This window comes from Micromys minutus (genome assembly GCF_963924665.1).
Source record: "Micromys minutus genome assembly, chromosome: 19".
Classification (NCBI taxonomy): domain Eukaryota; kingdom Metazoa; phylum Chordata; class Mammalia; order Rodentia; family Muridae; genus Micromys; species Micromys minutus.
This window is the reverse complement of record NC_137954.1, coordinates 6290743-6313098: the sequence shown is the minus strand read 5'-3', so window position 1 is coordinate 6313098 and position 22356 is coordinate 6290743. Positions and strand designations below refer to the sequence as shown.

Below are 22356 nucleotides of genomic sequence, written 5' to 3'. Positions count from 1 at the left end.
GGGAGGAAGCATGTGTTGGAGCAAAAAGACAACTTTTGGAAATGAATTCTCTCCCTCAACCATGTATTCTGGAATCAAACCCAGGGCATTACGTTCTGACGGTGGGCACTTACACTCTGAGATGTCTTTCTATCTCATTAGACTTCTCTTTCACATGATGATTTTTGAGTTTTAAATGTCCTGGGTCTGGAATATAACATACCAAGTGGAGTACTTACCTGACACGTGCGGAACCCTGGGTCTGATCACCAGCAAACGTGTGCAGAGGCAAAGCCTGTGAGGCCAGTTGTCAGGACATAGAGGCAGGGCCGCCAGAAATTCAGGGCCGTTCCTGGATACATACTGAGCCAGCTCTGGATACAAAAGGCCTTGCTTCAAAAAGGAAAAAAGAAAAACAAAAGAAGAAATAAAAGAAAAAAATTCTTAGGACAGGTCATACTTGTTTTAAAAAGACCCCATAACTGATCATATTTGTATGACAATGCGCATCTTGATGTCACTTTTAGTGCCTGCCCTTTGATATTGTTAAGCTTTTGCCCTTCAAATTGAAAACAAAATATTGATATGAAAAATTAGACTTTAATGCCTGTACTAACAGTCGTAGCATGTTTAATGCTTTCTTTTCTTGAAGAACTCTCCCTAAAACATGACTTATTTATACTTCCCTGCAAGGAACCCCCTTCTCAACTGAGCCTTCACCACTCAAAGGCTCTCTCTCCCACCTAACAGCCACACCTTTCTTTGCAAGTTAATAATTCAGAGTGTTTCACAGAGGGCAAAAGTACAGTGAGCCATGTATCGCCTAAGAGGATTTGTAAGCCTTGAACCATCAACCTATAAATATCAGCAATGAGCAGAACTCCTTATTTCTGTAGGAACCTAAAGATAGTGCTTTTGTTTGAAAAAGAAACAACCACCTCTCAGGTGTACATCCTACAGCTGTAAGAACACAAGCACTCTGTCAACATCATTTATATAGCAGGGTTCTATGTCAAGTGCTAGTATTTTCTATTCTATTATTTTATTTTATGTTTTGGAGACAGTGTCTCACTAATGTAGCCCTAGGTGGCCCGAAACTCACTGTACAGACCTGGCTGGCCTCAAACTCAGAGATCTCCGGCCTCTGCCTCCCAAGTGCAGGGATTATAGGCATGTTCCACCACAAGAGACTTAAGTACAAATATTCTCTAATCTCCTTCTTTCTTAGGTTGTCTTTGTAGATGATGTGAACATGCCTGCTCGAGAGGTCTATGGGGCTCAGCCTCCCATCGAATTACTTAGACAGTGGTTAGATCATTGGAATTGGTACGACCTCAAAGATTGCTCTGTGATTAAACTAGTGGATATCCAGATCATGTGCGCTATGGGTCCTCCAGGTATGCATACATTCTGAGTCTGTGACTGCTAAGAGAAAAATCACTCTGTCTGTGTCTACAGGGATGAGTGGAGAATCTGGAATACATCCCAGATAACCATCATCCCACACCAGTGTTCAGCCCTTCTTGCCAGGCCCTGCATTTGAAATTTGCTAAGAGTAATTAAAGTAGTGAGAACCCAGAGGGATGAACTCTTCCATTTCCTGTTCTTTTCAAAGAGGAGTTTGTAAAACGAGTAATCCTGTCATGCCTAAGATGGCTCTGCTAACCGGAGAGATCTCTCTCTATCTTCCTTCTGCCTTCAGTCTGACATCTGACTGAGAAAAGAACTCCATACTGCCTCAGAGACTATGTTCGTGCACACTATATGCTAAAATTATTATATACTTTTGAAATTACTTCTTTACTGAGAATATGTGAGAAAAAAATCCCTTTTTAAAGTAACTGTTATTTGTGTGTCTTATTTGTTGAGCTGAGAGCCTGGAATGTGGTAAACCTCTGTCCTTCCCCTGAGCTTTGTCCCCAGCCCTGTACACTTTAAATATGATACAGTTTTAAATATACTTGAAGTATGAAACTGTTCTGTGAAGTGACATGTCACGTGCTGTCACTTACGGAACTCATGTGTTGGAAAATGTGCTCATTCTTCTGTGGAAGGTTGACATTTCTCAGATTCCTCTGAGTACCCGGTGAAAGAGATGTGTGCACTTCTAGACTAGCCTTATATGCAACTGGTCAAGATGTAGGAGAGGAGTTAGAACAGAATCACCAAAAGGAATTTAATCAAGTAATTTCATTAGAAAAACCTCATCTTAAGTTCGAGTGTATATGAGTTTGATATTTGTGTCTCCCCAAATAGGTAATTACTTTTAAATCTTTGGGCTTAGCATGAATTGATTATCTATCTTCCAGGCTACTTTAAATTTCCAAATAGTGAAGAAAGTACTTTGGTATTATTCTAGCAATATTAGTAAGAATTATCTTTTCCAATCTTTAGGTGGCGGCCGGAATCCTATAACCCCTCGCTACATGAGACATTTCAATATTGTGACCATCAACGAGTTTAGCGACAAGTCTATGTTCACAATCTTCTCCAGGATCCTGACCTGGCACTTAAGGACCTGGTAGGTAATTTAAGAGCGCTTCTCTCGTCTTCCTCATTGAAGAGTATAAAGTCTGCAGCAACATAGCCAATAAGTAGTAGTCATTACATGCTCCTATGAAAGTCTCCTGGACAGGAAAAGGTAACAGCTGATGTCACTCTGTCCCAAATGGGCCACTGCACTCTGTTCTGCAGTGTGTCCATGTGTGGGTGCTTGTCTTGAGGTTTCATAACTGACTACACTTAAGGCTGAAAAGAAGTGCCCAGTTTATGTTATGAGTTTGATATCCTTTTGTGGAAACCTGCAAGAGGTGTTTCCATGCCAAAGTTCAGAACAGAGATTTGAGCCTATTCCCCAGGGAAATGTTCCCCAGCTCTAGGGATTCAAGTTTAACCCAGAAGACCAGTGGGCATCCTGGAGCCATTCTTATTTGGTTGTCAGCCATCTTGGCCCTCTGGTGCCTGTTCATGGGAAATTATTTTGCTGTCAAGCCCAGTAATGAGAGAGAAGAGATACTTGGCTTCCTGTTAACCAAGAGTTGAATGTAACCAATCTTTCCAAATGAATAATCTCTCTATATTTTATTCTACCCTAATCATATTTTTGCTCTTTTATTCTTCTTTTCCTTTGTAATTTTTATTCTCCTTTTTCTCTGAAAATAGCAATTTTTATGCACCCTGTTGATATGAAATTGGAAATACCAAAGAGTCAAAGAGTTAGGAAGCTCTGGGTTTGAGCATAGTGGCTTTGCCTGGTTCTTATGCTTTTTTGCACACTTGAAATCCACTATGCCCCTTGGTCCTGCTGAATGCCCAGGGTTCCTTTGGCTTGAAAATAAGTAAAAAGGGAATTTTTATAAGCTAAATTGATTGAATTGCAACCAAAATGTTACTTTAGTCACATGAAGTGTTCCTGTGTTTGCTAACTTTTGCTTACATCTTTCCCCGAAGTTATAAGTTTCCAGATGATTTTCTAGATTTGACAACACAGATTGTGAACGGTACCATGGCCCTGTACAAAGATGCCATGAAGAATCTCTTACCTACTCCAGCTAAGTCCCACTACTTGTTCAACCTCCGTGATTTCTCCCGCGTCATACAAGGTGTTTGTTTGTCAAGACCAGAAACAGCAGAAAACAAAGAGGCCATTAAACGCCTGTGGGTCCATGAGGTAAAATTCCACATCATTCAAATGTGATTGCAGAAGGGTGAGACCTACCGTAGCAGTGACCGGGTCAAAGGGAATGCTTAGGGATGCATGTAGGAAGGCCAGTAGGTATTTGGCCCTAATTAGGGAATTGCCAAAGCACATTTTAAAGTATTTAATACCTTAAATTTTAAAGTACTTAACGTCTAATCTTCTACTTTGGCATACAGAATATCAATTAATTAATTATTAATTAATTATTAATTAATTTCAGCCCATTTCCTTTAAGCATCGTAACCCTCCTGAGGTCCTTATTAAACATGTTTTATCTGTTTGCTTGTGATAAGAAATGTTAAACAGGTGGTTTTATAAACAGTGACTGTATCAGCTAATGTTGTTGTTTATTTGGAAATGGCCCAAAGAAAATAAAACCATGAAGCTAACCAGTGTTAGGATCCCAGAAGAGATCTCTTAAGTTCTCTGGGGAATGAGGCAAGGATGTTCTTCCTGTGTGTGCATTTTCTTCGAAAGACTTGGTAGAAGGGGGGAAGGGAGAAAACACAAAAAATGACACATAGAAAATATTAGTTTGATATTTTAAATGTAGCAGGGACTAGAAATAGGTGGAAACACCCAGCTCTGTCCCATGTTCCGTATGTGAATAATATAGTTGTTTTTGTTTGTACTAACCTAGCAGTTTCGATATGCTGTTACAGTGAACCCATGTGCTGCAGTTGGTAAAGTTTAAAAGATCCCCGAAAACCAGTTTCCCAGGGCACTTTAGGTACCTGAATTCCTAAATCCTTATAAAGACAAATCGGAATCCTAGCGGCCATCTGAACTTGGAAGTTACAGCCTCAGCAAGGTTAATATTGTTCTCCTGGAAGTATGACACCCACTGTCATTCTTGGCTGAGTGAGCCCCACGTGTGGGCATAGCGACAGAGGTTCCGTGTTTAGTGGGCAAGTGAATCATAGAAATAGCCTAGAAGTTAGAGAGGGTGCCAAGGATGGTGTGTTAAGGCCACTGGAAGAGTGTGCGCCTGTTAGAACATCGCCTGTCCCTAAAAGACAGTGGGCGCTTCTAAAAGTCCAGGCCACTTCACGGAGCCCATGCCTCCCGGCAGCTGGCTGTGGGGCAGATTTAAGAAGCAGCACTCACTGACTTGAAAGCTCTTAGTGTGGGACCTAACTTCTCTATACTCTTTATCACAAACACAGCCATGCACTAAATCGTTTGAAGTGAAAGTTCCCTCTAGCCCCTCCAGCTTATAAATGTCTGATAAGCCATCTGTTCCTGGAATTTGTTCAGGGAAGTGTCGTGAAAGCTGCTCTCCAAGGAGGCTCCTCTCCAACGCACCCACTCCTCCTCTCTCTCCTTCATGAAGCAACTCTCTGGGTTTCAAAGGGAACCCCTTCCTTCTCCATGAGGCCTCATTTACACTTGCTGTTTTGTTACTGTCTAATGCTGTCCCTCCACCTGGAGCATGGCCTTGGGTCCTTCTGTCCTAATAAACCACATCTTCTAAAGTGAACTATGTATCACCTGCTGTAGTTTTCATCATTACCTTAATATGACTCTTACATTTAATACCTTCTTGGGGGTGGTGGATAATTTAACCAAGAACCTTTAGATTCTATAGAGAGGCTTATCAAGAGCAGGCATTTTATCTCAAACAGTTCTAGAGGCCAGGACTGTCCAAATCTGCCGAGAGTTTGCTTGTTGGTAGACACAGCTCTCCCACCCCCCGCCCCAGATTCACAATATCGGGGACTCTGCAGCTTCTTTATAAAAATGAATTTATTTATGAGGACTCTGCTTCATAACTTGATTACCACCCCAAAGCTCTACCATCAGCTTGGACGGTAGATTTCAACACATAAATTCTGCAGTTAGAGAGAGATTTAGAGCAAGGAAGCATTTCATCATGAGACAATCTTACTCCAGGAACATCTAGCCTTTTCCATTTCAGGGGCTTTGCCTATTCTGTCTGCAGTATTTTCTTCTCATTCTATAGAATGCCTGTCTGTGGTCCCTGCTCAGAGACCCCTTTAAACAGGATACTGTACAATTGTAGGAGCCACCCAGACCCACAGAGTCACTAAGCATCACTCTGCTTTATGTCTCCTGGCACACTCTGAGCTCTTGTGAGCTTGTTTTCTTGCTGTCTCTGCTCCTGCATCAGCTTTTCCTTGTCAAACACGTTCCCCAGCGCATGGGAGGTAAGAAGCTCTCAGTAAATAGTGATGCATGAACACATAAAAGGAAGGGGCAGGCAAAGTGGGTATTGAGTAGCAGACCTTTATCACTTGGGTATATATATATGAAGCTGTTGCTTCTTTCTAGCCAGTGAGTGCTTCATACATGCTGTTGTGCATGTGTGACATACACAATCTCCTTTGAGCCCTTTGCAGATTCTATCAGACTATTTAACTTTAACAATGGCTAATAATTCTTTGAATATTTAACAAGGGTTAGGGTTAGGGTTACAAAAAATAACTTGTAATTTTAATGACTATTTTATATTCTCAGGTGTGTGTGTGTGTGTGTGTGTGTGTGTGTGTGTGTGTGTGTGTGTGTATACCTAAACCCCTTCCCTTCAGGGTGTCGGGACAGCTTTTTTGATGGAAGTTGTGTGTCCAAACCTAGCCACCTCTTTGCCTTAGGTCACATCTGGCCTCAGTGAGGTCTCTCCTGACCGTGCAGTTTAATCCTACAGCCCACCAGTCCACTCCCACCTACAGTTGTTCTCTTCCCCACTTTCCCTAGCATTTAGCAGCTCCTAGCTTGTTGGGGGGGTATTTTGTTAGGTGTATTGTCTATCTCTCCCTTAGCACGCCAGCTTCTCAAGGAAAATTTCTTTTCCCTTTCTTTCTCTGATTTATCCTCCATTCCAAGAACATTTGACACATGGTCTTTAGTATTTCAAAAAATGTATTTGCACTCAATCTGGGGTTTATTCCTGCTCATGTAAGAAAGCTTCCTTCAGGGCTTAATACATGTGGAAGACTGTATTTGGTGCCTTCTTTCCTTTCTAGCAATATCTGGAAAGGGCTTGATATCATTTCACAAAAGGCTTTTGAAGCAAACTGGTTTCTTCTCATTCCTTGTGGTTTCTCCATGGTGCCCAAACTTTAGCAAGCATATTACCTAGCTTACTTGTTAAATATAGGTACTTTACAAAAACAAAAGCAAAACAAACAACCCCAAAGAGAGAAAGAGATGAATGGATTTCACGAAAAGTAAACTGTTTTCATGCTGCAGAGGATACTGAGGAAGTGGAAAGATGATTCATAGGAGAGTGACAGCGTTTGTAAACCACGTGTTAGATAAGTGTGACATGTCTGTCATACAGCAGAAAAACTTACAACTGAACTCACCATAATAAAAGCAAACACTTGGTGTGCTAATTTTCAAAAGCTTGTCCTCAGAGTTAGAGAAAGGGTGGGGCAGGAAAGCAAGAAAACATGCTAGCAAAGCATCTTCTTCCCACAGCTATACCTCCTGTTTTGTCAGATTAGGGGCCATTTTGATATCATTTGGCTGTAAATTGTCTCTTAAAGGCCCGGTCTCCAAATGCAGGGCTGTGTAATTCAGTCCAAAGTGAACCTCAGGACAGTAAGAATCAGCAGGAAGAAGTACTTGTTGAAGGCCAAAGGATGCTTACTTATTGTGGCCCCAGATTATATGCTTGGAATCAGATTTATTTTAATATACTGTTTCTGTAGTAACTTCTACCTGGGCTACTTCAGACATCTACCAAATACCTAAAACAACTGTTGCTTGATCTAAGGCGATTGTCCAAAGCATGTACTTAAAACCACAACAAATAACTTTTGCCAATAACCTTTAAAACATTACAAGGCTTGGAAAAGAAAAAAAACATCCTGGGAAGGGAAATATTCATCCCAGAGTTCCGGACCAGCTGAGGTAGTCAGTCACCTTCCCAGGGCCTCAGTTTCTTTGCATATACACAGTTCACCAGACTCTGCAAGTCGCTTTTAAATTTTGCTTATTTATTTCTGTATTTATTTATTTGGGATTGTAATTACAAACAACATTTCTCCCTTTCTTCCCTCCAAACCCTCCCATATGCCCCTTCCCTCTCTCCTTTGGATCTGTGGCCTCTTGCTTTTACCAGTCGTTACTGGCGCTGTGTGTGTGTATACATAAATATGTAACAACCGTTCACTACTCACACTAAACAAACTAAGCAAACTTCCCGATCCTCTGACTCTTATGGTCTTTCCACCCTGTCTTCCCCGTTGCTCCCTGAGCCTTAGGTGTGGGAATGCCTTGTAGCTGTATCCGTTGGGACTGGGCCCCACAGTTTTGCATTTTTATTGGTTGTGGTTTTTTGTGTGGTGTTTGCCGTCTGTTGCAAAGACAAGTTTTCTTCACGAGGGCTGAAGACTGCAGTCACCTTCAGAGCAAGGATACATGTTTTAGATTACTGCTGGGGGTATGAAGGTTTAGTCAAGTACTAGTTGTAGGGTCCCCGTGCAATAACCGTGACTTTACTAGCACTGGGTAGTTATCTAAATTTCAAGTACCAGATGTAATTTCTCTCTTGAAGGGTTTCAACTCCAACGAGAGAGCTGGTGGTTACCACCAAGGCATGTGTGCTACTGCTGTACCCTTAGGGCTGTCCTGCCATGCTGGCCATTGGTATCATTCATCAGCGTCATGGCTGAGTACAAATTAATTTTCATGTATTGATTGCCAAAAGTAACTATTATATCAAATAGACATGGTTAAAATTAATATTTAAACTTTATTATGAGATACTCTTAAGTATTCCCATATGTTTGGAAGAAAACCTGTAGATAGTTTGTGATGGCATTTTGTACTACCTATTTTATGTTTTTTTTTTTTAATTTACACAAAATAAGTGAGCAAACATAAAAAATATTCTTAATGCCACTTTTAAAATTATTCAGGTCCTCAGAGTATATTATGATCGCCTTCTGGATAATGCTGACAGAAGCTGGCTTATTAACTACATACAAGAAATTCTGAAAAACTACATGCAGGAAGATTTTCATGACCTGTTTAAAAACTTGGATTTTGATCATGATGGCACTGTAGAAGAAGACGATTTAAGAAGTTTAATGTTTTGTGATTTCCATGATCCTAAGAGGGAAGATTTCGGCTACAGAGAAATTGCAAATGTGGATGCTCTCAGGGTGATTGTAGAAGGCCATCTAGAAGAATATAACAATATGAGCAAAAAACCCATGAACCTGGTCTTATTCCGATTTGCCATAGAACACATAAGTAGGATTTCTCGAATCTTGAAGCAGCCGCGGAGCCACGCCCTCCTGGTGGGGGTGGGCGGGAGCGGAAGGCAGTCGGTCACCAGACTGGCTGCACACATGGCTGATTATTCCGTTTTCCAGGTGGAGATCTCCAAGGGCTACGGTAGCCATGAGTGGCATGAAGATCTAAAAGTGATCTTAAGAAAATGTGCAGAAAATGACATGCAAGGGGTCTTTCTGTTCACGGACACACAAATCAAACGCGAGTCGTTTCTAGAAGATGTCAACAATCTCCTAAATGCTGGGGAGGTTCCAAACCTCTTCGCTTTAGATGAGAAGCAAGAAATATGTGAAAAGATGCGTCAGTTAGATCGTCAACGGGATAAAACCAAACAGACAGACGGGAGCCCCATAGCGCTTTTCAACATGTTCATTGACCGCTGCCGCAACCAGCTGCATGTAGTCTTAGCCATGAGTCCCATCGGAGACGCATTTCGGATCCGTCTTCGGAAATTCCCTGCGCTTGTTAACTGCTGTACCATTGACTGGTTTCAGGTATTGTCCATGTAAGATTTAGGTAGAATGCTTGAAATGTTGAACCTCCATCATCACATGAAATGTTTTATAGACTCCACCTCAAAACGTAGACTAGCAAAGTTGTGGTCATGATGGATCAGATGCAGTTATAACAACATAAATGTCATAAAACATCATTCATTAATACCAATGTACCACAGGACAGAATTTTAGGGTTAATCTGTCCTTCTATCAGGATCCTGATAGGAAGCACCATACTTGAAGTCCTGGCTGAGAAGAGCTTGGAGGGTCAGAGAAACACTGTGAGGGGAAGAGAGTCAAGAGGGCATCATGGGAGGACATATAGAATCCGCACAGCTCCCACCCTCTGGCTTACCCCACCCTCTGCCCTATTTACCAAACCCAACAAAAGTCAGAAGGAAAAACACTGTGGGGATTTTTGGTAGTATAGCTTTGTCAGAAAGCACAGGCTGAGACCAGAGAAGTGAAGGCAAAGACTTGGGGGAAAAAAGCAGCACATTTATGAGAATCCAGATGTCCCCAGGCTTTCTATGGCACCGCGGAACAGCCTTCCCACTTATAGTGAACGTGGGGCTGTAGCTGAAATTCTGCATGTAGATCTGACACAAGCATTTATGATGCTGGAGATTTACCTAGGCCCCATACCTCTATTGCTTCACGGTTTACTTCAGGTGGGCAGCCTTTGTTTCCTTCTTTCTTGCTTTGCACCTACTAGGTAATATCTTAACCATGAGAGATAAAGAGGTTCATACAGGGACTCGAGGCTTTCTACAACCTTTAAAAGAAAATAAGCAAAGCAAACAAACAAAACTGACCAGGACCCAGACCTTGAAAGAGATGCAAACTAGTAAAAATGGGGGCTGGGTGGAAGAGACCGGATTAGGATAAAGGGAGGAGAAGAACTCAGAGGGAAGCATCATGGTTGAAGTTAGAAAGTTAGGAAGGGCCAAATCAGATAAAACTTTGCAAGTTGGTTGGGATCTTATTACATATTCACAGGGAGGACTTCTGGGAAGACTTCCTGGGAGGACTTCCTGAGTTGTGCTGGGAACTGTGCTGTGAGTGCGGTTTATATTTTGAGAATGAAGGCAGCAAGGCTAGCACTGGAACACATTGGCTGAAGGTAACAAAAACGCAAGTGAGGATGGTATGGAAAGAAGGGGGGGTTGGACGTGATCTCTGGGGTGCCTGGCGAAGAGGAGTAGAGGAAGGATGATCCCTGTGTTTTGACCCAGTGACATCAGTGGCTGCTGGTGAAGTTTGCTGACTTGGGGAGGATGCAGCTCTGGTGGGGAGGGAGGAATCGTGGCACAGGCGTGTTGACAGCGAGGATGTCTGTGAGCTATCCAAGAGGTACCTAGGTTGCAGTCATTATGTAACTCTGTAGTTTAACAGGAAAGTGTAAAAACGAGAGGAAGATTAAATGAATGAATATTCTACACAGGGAAACACACATTAGTTTAGATCTCTTTCTTGTCCTCTTAACACTTGTCAGCAATGTCTCTAATCTGGAGTAAACTGGACAGAGTTGCTACCTGCCCTGGCCACTGTCAGTCTGCCTTAAGCAGTCAAGGGCAGGAAGAAGGCTGTCCATGAGCCTGTCTTTCTCACTTCCTCTCTGTCTCCAGCCCACACCCTGCAGAGGGCCGCAGTGGTAACAGGATCATATTACAGACCGACCTTGAGGAATTGCTAAAATATTCATTTTAAATTTAGTCATGGCCGGAAGATGCCCTGGAAGCAGTTGCCTCGCGGTTCCTGGAAGACATTGAGATGTCCGAGGAGATCCGAGAAGGCTGTATTGACATGTGTAAAAGCTTCCACACTTCTACGATCAACCTCTCAAAGTCCTTCTACAATGAACTCCAAAGATACAATTATGTGACTCCCACATCTTACCTGGAATTGATCTCTACCTTCAAACTGTTGTTAGAAAAGAAAAGAAAGTAAGGATGAAATGTGTCTTTAAGTAAGCAATGAAAGTTTAAGAGTGTTTGTATAAAAATGACATAGCAATGGTGCAACCAAATGCTTTGCCCGTGAGCACACTGTTTTATCAAAACCGAGTGTCAGGGCCGACAGAGTCTGAGGGGAGGAAACAGTCTACTCTTGGGTGTAGTTATGTTGCTTAGCACAGCACAAATTTATTTTTGCATTTACTACAAGAATGGAGGTATCACTGAGGTGACATCTGTACAGTCAAGAGGGTCTTAATCGTTTCCCCAGAACCCAGTGGGGAGCAGAAGCTGGGCGTGGCAGCATGTGTTTATAATCCTGGTGCAGGAAGATGGAGACAGGCTAATCCTGGGCCAGCCAGCTTCACTAAGGATGGTGTTTGAGGAATGAAACCCCAAGGTGACTGACCACTGGCTGCAAAACGCTAATACACATGTGTGCCTCCAAGAACATGTTGCCCCCACACATAGAAGAACGAGGCGTTCCCTAAAGGGCAGTGGGTAACTCCCTAGGATCCCTCGATAATGATGCCGAGGGGGAATCATTAAAGAGGGGTGTTTCCCCCTTTTATTAGGAACAAGCTGATGGATAGGCTGTCTCTTTGGGAGCACCACAGCTCCAATCCCAGAGACCACCATTCAGTTTTTAGAGCTAGCTTTTCTTCTCTAACCTTCCATTTGAAAATGACAAGACCGAGTGCAAGAGGCAAAAGCTGCAGCCAGTGTCCACATGACCTCTTCAGAGACATTGACCTCCAACTTCCTTTGTTTATACTTGAAATGCACTTGAATCTAAGTTACTAATGCTAAGATTAGAGGTTAAAAGTTTAGAAAATGTCAATGAACTATGCTACTATCAACATGAGTTTTCAGAAAAGTTGACCCTAAATCTTCTTTTTGTCTACAAAATTAATAGTTGGAATGCATATTCTAAAATTTAAGTTTATTGACATTAAACTTGAAAGTTGGAAATTTAGAAAGTTTTAGTGGTGTTCCTTAAGAAAGCCTTCAGTTAATACTGGGTCTCAGATGCTCACTAAAGTGAATTCTGTATTGTATTTATACATTTAGCAAAGGGAAAGCAATCAAGACTTTATTGAGAGGCACAGTAACATTGCCTGCAGCAGGGAACTGGATAACTTTGCATTTTTACCCTTGACATATTTTTACCTTTGTTTTAACAAATCAAGTTTAGTTACTTAAATAATTTATGAATGTAGTTAATCAAACTTATCTGTACTGTGAACCATAAATTATACATTATAAAAATTCTAGAGACTTAAAAAAAAAAAACAAAAAAAAATACCTAAAACAGAGACCATAATGTATGGCTCAATTACATTGTATTTACAATGGATTCAAGACTATTAACCTAACAGAATAAACTCTTATAAATATTAAAAAAGTACTTAAAACAGACTCCTTAACATGAAATATTAGTATGTATTTCCATAATTAAATTCACAATCTCCCAGTAAGCAGCTCAAGAACATAAGTATTTTGAAGTCTTGTTTCTTATATTGAACAAGATGGTGCCAAGACACGTAAGGGACATTCCTTATGCCCCACTTAGAGTATCATTGCTACCCTCTCCCAGGCTGGGCTGTCCTGATCCCTTTGAACCATTCCCTAGTGAGTCTTACCATTAGCACATTTTCCATCAGGTTAATGAAATATACAATTTCTGCCCAAGGCTGCTACTTGATTTGACAGGATTCTCTTTATTTATTTGGCTCTCAAGATTCTTTACCTAAAGCAATCTTGCTTCTTCTTTTTGATTTGCCTATGAAGGAAATGCTCAGAGATTAAATTTTGGATATCATTCATGAACAAGACTCTGACTTGTATACTCACGGTATACTTGAGGTATTTCAGGTTATCTTGACTGAAACCAAGGTAAAGCTATCGGCATGAACTGATGTGATAGATGGCGAGCCATGGCTTTCTCGGCGTCTCAGACACTCTTGTTTCCCTCTCTAGGTTCATCTTTCAGTTTCCCTTCATAATTTCCTGCAAGTTAATTTTTAATATTTATTTTAAATTTTGATTAAAATATAACTATATCTTTTCTCCTGTCCCATTCCTTCCTTCCTTTCAATCCCTTCCATGTCCCCTTCTCAAATTGATAGCCTCTTTCTCTTACGTTATTGTTTTATAAGCACACACACACACACACACACACACACACACAACCTGCTGAGTCTATTTTTGTTGTTTGTGTGTATGGTTGCAGGGCTGACCACTTTATGTTACACAGCCGGGAGCTTTTCCCTGGGAAAGATTAACTCTCCCTCTCTTGTCAGTCACTCCTTGACTCGGGTGGGACCCTGTGAGATTTTCCCCTTCCATGTTAACATTTCTATTCAGATTGCTTTTATTTCAGTCTTGGTTTATGTAGTCCTTTCTAAGAGAGACAGCCTCATAACAGACTTCCTAGTGTCCTGGCTCTTAGACTCTTTCTGTCCCCTTTCCTCTGATGTTCCGGAGCCACAGCTGCAGGACCTGTATCACGGAAGGACAATCCACTGGTCTTTGTACCATGGCCGGTTGTGGGTTTCTGTCATTGGCCTGGTTTGCCGTACAGAGACGCTTCTCTGATGAACACTTTCAAATGTTCTTGCAAATTAAAATTTGAAGTTCTCTTTTAATTTCAGCTGGAATTCTTGCCTTGTGTTTGTGCTTGAACCCCAGATCTCTCAATAGCTGGTTATAACCGGAAAGCCACGTCACCGTGTCACCTGACCGGAAGTCAGTACTTAAGCTATCACAATGTCACCTGTGATGAATGCTGTTACAGTCTCCTTTGTAGAGCTCCGGGCTTTGATGGAGACGGAACTCACACATAATACAGGACTGTTGGTTATAATTATATATAGTACAGATCTGGCCCCTCTGTTTCTATTATTGTCAAATATTACTTTGTCAGAAGGAATTCAACATGATAGAAATGTGCATTTCCGACTTTCTTTTCCTTCCCTATCACAGCCTTTCCGGTGGTTGGTTTTGTTTTTCCTCTTTTGGGTTCCTTTGTATACCTCAAACTAGAGATAGTCTAGTCTTACTACAGCTCCTTTCTTGATTTTTGAAACATATCACTTTTGAATAAATGTAATAATTTAAAATAAATTGTCATAGATAAGGAGATTTTTCTCAGTAGAGAACATACATGGACAACCAGACCCCCCCCCCCAGAGCTCCGAGAGACTAAACTACCCACCAAAGAGTAGACACGGAGGGACCCAGGGCTCCAGCTGCGGATGTAGCAGAGGATGGCTTATCCGGCATCAACAAGAGCAGAGGCCCTTGGTCCTGTGAGGGCTCAATGCCCCAGTGTAGGGGAACAACAGGGCTGGTAGGTGGAAGGGAGTAGGTGGGTTGGGGAGCTACCTCATAGAGGCAGAGGGAGGGAGGATGGGATGGGGCATTCCTGAGGAGAAACCAGGAAAGGGGATAACATTTGGAATGTAAGTAAAGAAAATATCCAATTAAAAATAAATAAATAAAAGAAAGAAAGAAAGAATATTAAAACAAAATTCAAAAGGACTAAAATTATTTCTAATCAGTTATCATTCCTTTAAAATCACTTTGCATAAAAAATATTGATTTTCCCAATATCAATTTTCTTTTGTCTTAATTTTAAAAGTTTCTATCTCAAGATATAATTTAAATACCTTTTAAATACAGGTCTCGCTGTGTACCTTAGGCTAATGTAGTGCAACCTGGCTAGCCTCAACTTCCTAACAGCTGGGAAGATCTAATAACTTGTGAATACATTTTCACCTATGGCAATATTCAAGTTGACTTATTTTGGGCAAAGGTCTCTTTGAAGTAAGAAATTATTCCAAGAACTTTTTTTTGGAAGCAGCTCACTGTGGAGACTAATGTTGAAGGGAGCCTTCTCTTTTTTTGGCACTGGAAGCTCTCTGTCCTGCAATTGTGTTCTTGTTTATTCTCGGGAGTCTTTGTTATATGCCCAGAGGCACTGAGAACACAGTAAAGACTGAAAGATACTGTTCGGTCACAACTGTGCACAACAACGCAGCATGGCTTTGTTCATAAGTTTGTATTTTTATTTTCTCATACCTAATACCTGTGGGGGTCTTTTAGGCCACACCTTTAGTGATGTCCAAGGGGTGAAAGACTCGGGATCATGCAGGGTGTCCCTTGATGTGGTAAACAACAGATCCTGCATCCCTCTCACCCCATCCCTCTCACCGGATTCCATCTGTTTGCCTCCAGTGAAGTGATGAAAATGAAGAGGAGATACGAGGTGGGTCTGGATAAGCTGGACTCGGCTTCCTCCCAGGTGGCCACCATGCAGAGTGAGCTGGAGGCGCTGCATCCGCAGTTAAAAGTTGCCAGCAGGGAGGTCGACGAAATGATGATAATAATCGAGAGGGAGTCCATGGAGGTGGCCAAAACCGAGAAGATCGTGAAAGCTGACGAGACTGTAGCGAACGATCAAGCCATGGCGGCCAAAGCCATCAAAGATGAATGTGATGCGGACTTGGCCGAAGCCCTCCCCATCCTGGAGTCTGCACTGGCTGCCCTTGATACCCTGACCGCTCAGGTGAGAGCTGTTCCCTGCCCCCCCCCCTCCCCCCCCGCCTGAGGCTTAGTTTCTCTCAAATTAGCCTCCAGGTTTTATGAACATTTTTAAATTGGCAAGAGGAGTCCCTCATTTACCTGATAAAAGAAATGCGTCCTCATGACAAAGGCATTTTTGAAAAGGGACAAAGCTGCCAGTTGACATCACCACCACCGCCTCCATCCCCACAACTGCCCCCACCGCCCCCACTAGTTCCACATCCTCCTCTTCCCTCTAGCCTTGCTCCATCCCAGCGGTCCCTTCCAGGACCTTGTGCCACTCCCCACTGTAAATTTCCACCATCATTATACCATTCTTCTTCTTCTTCTTCTTCTTCTTCTTCTTCTTCTTCTTCTTCTTCTTCTTCTTCTTCTTCTTCTTCTTCTTCTTCTTCTTCTTCTTCTTCTTCTTCTTCTTCTTCTCCTTCTCCTTCTCCTTCTCCTTCTCCTTCTCCTTCTCCTTCTCCTTCTCCTTCTCCTCCTTCTCCTTCTCCTTCTCCTTCTCCTTCTCCTTCTCCTTCTCCTTCTTCTTCTTCTTCTTCTTCTTCTTTCTTCCTCCTCCTCCTCCTCCTCCTCCTCCTCCTCCTCCTCCTCCTCCTCCTTCTTCTTCTTCTTCGATTCCCGCCCACTTGTCAGAATTCCTGCCGTGATTCTGCCATAGCTGCCATTCCTGCCCAACACAGAACATGTCTGTACCTTGAGGTACCTTAGAGCCTAGTTTGAAAGGATGCACAAAGCAGACATTTAATTCTATTAATAACACAGCATTGCTTTTGAAGGACATCACCGTTGTGAAGTCTATGAAGAGCCCCCCGGCCGGCGTGAAGCTCGTCATGGAAGCCATCTGCATACTGAAAGGAATCAAAGCCGACAAAATCCCTGACCCAACAGGTTCAGGGAAGAAAATTGAGGATTTCTGGGGCCCTGCTAAGAGACTTCTCGGTGACATACGGTTTCTGCAGTCACTTCACGAGTACGACAAAGACAATATTCCTCCTGCGTACATGAATATCATAAGGAAGAGTTATATCCCCAACCCAGACTTTGTTCCAGAAAAGATTCGGAATGCTTCGACAGCTGCAGAGGGTCTGTGCAAGTGGGTCATCGCAATGGATTCCTATGACAAGTGCGTATGGAGAAGCCTGACTGGGGGTTGGGCTTGCTCTCCACCTTACACAGACGAGAAAGCTAGGAGCCATGTAAGAGAAACGGTTATCAGAAAACACACGTCTCAACTGCTGCTTTTATTTTGACTAGAGCCCAAACCATAGCAATGAAAAGTAATATGTAATTTAGTGATCATTTAAGTTTGGGGAGTTAGGAATGCTCTATACTAAAAGATGTCTAAAGTCTCCCCAAAGCTTTTATTTATTCACTAAGTTGAAAAATTAAATTGAAGAAGTACTAAACTTTTACTAAGTCACTTAAAAATATATGAAATTATGATATGGTAGTAAAGATTGATTTTTTAAATATATCTTGTAAACATAAATCTTATTTAAAATGGGGAAGAGGTTGGGGTGCACCTGAGTGGTAGAGAACTTGCCTAGCATGTATGAGGACATAGATTTTATTACCAGCACTGGGACATACAGAGATCTGGGCTGAGGAGACAGCTCAGTCTGTAACGTGCTTGTCTTTCTGCATGAGGACCCATGTTCAGCTCACTGAACCACATAAGAGAAGCCAAGCACGGGGACACTACCTTCAATCTCAGCACCAGGCAGGCAGCGATAGGCAGGGCCTTGGAACCTGCTGGCAGCTGTCTTAGCCTGAGACTCCAAGGGACGACAGCTTAACCGCTCTTACTCCACAAGTCTTTACTGTCATTGTTCACACTTTGATTCAGGCCTGATTCTTAGATGAAATCGGGAATCTACAAGTAGGTGTAAATTCTGCATAAAGAGGTGTCCCAAGTCCTTGCAAAGAGTATTTAGAAGGTAAATTTATGTTGCAAAGCTCCATATGTTCAGATGCACCTAATTTTCCAACTTGATTGTGTTGTAGAGTGGCAAAAATTGTAGCTCCCAAGAAGATAAAGCTGGCTGCCGCCGAGGGGGAGCTGAGGATCGCTATGGAGGGCCTTCGAAAGAAGCAGGCTGCCCTGCGTGAGGTTCAGGACAAGCTGGCCAAGCTTCAAGACACTCTCGAGTTGAATAAGCAGAAGAAAGCAGACTTGGAAAACCAGGTAGGCTCGGACAGTTGCGAACGTGAGCCTAGGCCACCACCTTGGAAGTAAGAAAGACATGGTCACCAGCTCGAAACTCTCCAATCTCGTTTTCTTCCTGGCCATGATTAGGGAGTTATGGTTCCAAGGCCAGACCTACCCAATACCTGGCTTTCCATGACCCTGGAACTTGGAGTGGTTCCGGCCTTTAAAACATGATCCCGTGACTTTGAACAGCCATGCAGCTCAACCCGTCTTGGCCCCTTGGTCCACAAAGCTTCAGTCATTCACTTTTCACCCTTAGAAAACAAAAGCTGGGTTCTGCCCATCTCTTCTCATTTCTTGGGGAGGAAATGGACAAAGGCAGCGTTGAGCAGGCTCACACAGGAGCCCGGGCAGAGCTGTGCTAAGCCATTCCCTAAGCCGTTAGTGCAAGTACTCTCAGGACCAAAACCACTGTCATGATTTATGTAGGGATCTCATTCACATACAGTAACTTCCGAAGTTCGAGTCTGTAACAGAAAAATATAGCAACACTCCACAGCAGTCAGCATTTATCATCAGCTTGTTGTGTATAAGATACCTTTATTTTGAGGAAAAAATTAAAATTCTGTGTGCGGTGTGTGTGCCTGTGTGTGTTGTTGAGGTTTGGTCTTTTACTTATATTGTGAGGCTAAATACTGGCCGATCAGGTCTGATTGCCTCCAGGGATGAGAGCGTCTGCATATACCCAAGTGACTTCCCAAAGTGACATACCCAAGTGACACTATGCAACCTGGCCCCCAAGTTTTCCCTGATTGGTGAATAAAGATGCCTACAGCTAATAGCTGGGCAGAAGAGAGGTAGGCAGGCCTCTTGGGTTTCAGTGTCTGAGGCGAGCCAGCTAAGGTGGAGAGAGAAGGAAGCACTGTGGTGTAGGTGAATCATAAAAATATAGCCACGAGGGCTGGCCGATTAGATTGGAGAGCTGCTCAAGTGAAACATAGCAAATTATAAGTTGGGGTTAATGATGGGAAAGTGGATTCTAATAGCACAGAAGGTATATATCTGCCCAGCTTTAGTGCCGACTAAGGCTTACTATAAATATAAAGGTCTTTGATCTGGAAGCTAAGTGGTCGAAGGTAGGGAAGAAGTGTTTTCCGCTATAAACTTGTACAGTTTGAATCCTTAATCAAACTTCACTCAGCTTCTTTTCTGAGTAAAGATGTTTGTCTTTCCCAGGTCCGAGCTGTGTTCAATGCCATCTTTTCTAGGCCTATCATTTACCCACAAATTTCTTACTTTCTCTTTCTTTACATCTGAGTGTTATCCGTCCTGGATATGTACCACATTTTCATTATCAGTTCACCTGCTGAAAGACACTTGGGTTGTTCCCATTTCCTGACTCCTGTGAATGGAGCAGTAGTGAGCAAGATTGAGCCAGTGAGCCAGAATCCCAGGGAGTCTGCTGTGAAACCGACTCTCACTGGAATGGCTGCATGAACAAGGCTGGAACAACCGCAGCGTCAGTGGGCGTGCTAATGTGGAACGGGTTATGAGGTTCCACTCCCACCCAGATAGATAGATAGATAGATAGATAGATAGATAGATAGATAGATAGATAGATAGATAGATAGATAGATAGATGTGTAGATAGATGTATAGATAGATGGATAGATAGATAGATAGATAGGTAGATAGATAGAGGGGGCTGTCAACTTGAGAGGATATATAGGAGGAACTAAGAGAGGAAAGTGGGTGGTGATACAATTCTATTTCTACTAAAGTACTTTTTAAATACGTTGATTTTATTTTTTAAAAAATAATGCTATCATTTAGAAATTAAATTGCAGTGACTTAGTCTTAGCATCCTGTGGAACACTGATCTTGCACAGGTTCAGGTGCCCTTTCCCCAGGTCTGGACACCTTGATAAACATCTGCCCCTTTCCCTTCTTATTGAATTGTTTAATTGTGTAAAACAAACTTTGGGCTGATTTTCCAATGCAGAGAGCAGGCTTTTAGCTAGTGATTGATGTTCCCTTTGAAGCTTAATTGCAAGTGTCTGGGGGGATGATGCCATTTAACAACTTGAAAGATTGGGCTTTGTAAATAAGTGTAAAATGCTAAAAACTTTTAACCTTTAAAAGCCACCTTAAACACACAAAGTCAAATGAGGAGACACACGCATAAAATATTTAAAGCATAGTGCCAACTCTGGAACCAGGGCCCTTGGCGTGCTCTGCAAACACTCTGACCCCCCCCCCCCATTTTTTGTCATTTTTAAAATCTGTATTTGCAGAAGAATGTGTAGTGCTAGATTAACTCAGTCTCTTGTGTTGAAGGACTTTTCCTTAGAGTTGCCTGAACTGCCATTAGATGGTAGGAATGCTGAGACGTTTACTGAAGTCACTTGTTTTTTAAAGTCACGATGCCACCAACTCTCTGCACCTAAGTGAGATGCACCATGCATGCTTTCCTTTCTCACGGCGCTTCTTAGACTCTCAGTCTAGTGTGTGATTGAGGAAACTTATCTCTTGAGTTGGGGAATCTGCGGAGTTCTCGGCCTGTTTCATCTGTAGCTGGTGATAAAGGATCACCTTTCATTTTCGAGGTTGACTTGTGCAGCAAAAAGCTTGACCGAGCAGAGCAGCTGATCGGAGGCCTGGGGGGTGAGAAAACCCGATGGAGCAACTCCGCCCTGGAGCTTGGGCACCTGTACATCAACCTGACCGGCGACATTCTCATTTCCTCTGGGGTTGTCGCCTACCTGGGGGCCTTCACGTCGAACTACAGACAGGTAGGGTGCCTTTGGAGTGCCTCCTTGCTTCCCCCCACCATCGAAACATTAACCTCAGGTCTGCTGCTGGTGGTGGTGGGGAACTTGAGGGGATTTTTCCCATCTGTGTTATTTTAATTTTGTGTTAATTTTTGGTCACTGCAAGGAAAAGCAGAATAGTTTTTAATTATTTGTACTAAAAAAATTTTAGACAACCTGTAAATTGCTTGCTAGCCAAAAGATGCTGTGTGAAATGTTGTTTTAAAATCTAGTTTTAAAACTGACTTTAGGTGAATTTTTAGTTCCTAACTAACTGTAAAGGAATCAGGGTGTGTGTGTGTGTGTGTGTGTGTGTGTGTGTGTGTGTGTGTGTGTGAGAGAGAGAGAGAGAGAGAGAGAGAGAGAGAGAGAGAGAGAGAGAGAGAGAGAATGTGTGTTCTCGCACACTAATTTGAGGGATCAATGCCTCAGTTACTCTGCATAGATCTTCATAAGTCATTCTAAAGCTGTGTCAAAGGGTGAACTTTGGCAGGTGGAGACAAGGCGACTTTCACTGACCTTGTCCACTGAGCCTCACCGGGGCCTTCTCTGTAAACAGAGCTGAGACCCCCACTTTCATTATGGTTTCTTTGACTATTAAATTTTTAAAAACAGACTTCTAAGTCCGAACACAGATGGAGCTTCTAGTTCCAGCCTTTTCAGTTCAAAGGCCTCGGTCACGGAGGTGCAATGGCCTCCGATTGTCAGCTCTGCCTGTTCTTTGGTGCACTGTTCGGTAGAACACTAACAAATGTCTAGCTCAGTGGTTAACATTTAACTCATCTGGTTAGTGGTGGTTTAGTTCACTTGACACCTTTAGACAAGGAAACTTGTAAAGCTTGAGACGATTCCGAAGACAGAGCAATCAAGCTAGAGAGAGAGAGAGAGAGGACAAGAACCATGGTCACTTGACTCTGTCCTCTCACATGGACTTGGAAAATAGAAAGACTAACAGGAACCTACTCCCATTTCTGTTAGATGAAAACATACTCCAGCACATCTATGACCCCCAGTGAGCACTTACTTGCTGCTTGGGCAGCTATAAGTGCCAAATGACACCACACCACACCACACCACAGCACACCACACCACAGCACACCACACCACAGCACACCACACCACACCACACCACACCTGATGCTTGGTTATTTCATATGTTTCTGGAAAAGTCTCAAATATATTTTAGAAAAAGACATCAGGAAATGCTCAGAGGAGGATGGGAACATGGGGGAGAGACAAGAAAACCCAGGATAGGGTACTGCTGAATTGTGGGCAATTTCAACATCACAAAAGATGATAGTAACATAACTTACAGAATAAAGTATGAAACGAGTAATTTATGACATGAACTAACACAAATGAGTGCTGACAGAAAACAGGCATTTTCCTAATCCCCAGGTGTCTCCCAACA

The 22356-nt window shown here is 42.5% G+C and overlaps 1 protein-coding gene across 1 annotated transcript in view; it reads left to right on the top strand.

Annotated features, from left to right (window-relative positions):
- The window catches only part of DNAH7 (dynein axonemal heavy chain 7), a gene marked incomplete at both ends in the record, with an annotated part of 241149 nt that overhangs the window by 129780 nt on the left and 89013 nt on the right, over positions 1-22356 (top strand). The window contains 9 exons of the mRNA XM_080932888.1: positions 1208-1376; positions 2374-2500; positions 3430-3649; positions 8566-9438; positions 11158-11387; positions 15636-15966; positions 16763-17109; positions 17991-18171; positions 20742-20927. Of these exons, the coding sequence (XP_080789014.1) occupies positions 1208-1376; positions 2374-2500; positions 3430-3649; positions 8566-9438; positions 11158-11387; positions 15636-15966; positions 16763-17109; positions 17991-18171; positions 20742-20927 (2664 nt within the window). The remainder of the gene's footprint in view (positions 1-1207; positions 1377-2373; positions 2501-3429; positions 3650-8565; positions 9439-11157; positions 11388-15635; positions 15967-16762; positions 17110-17990; positions 18172-20741; positions 20928-22356) is intronic.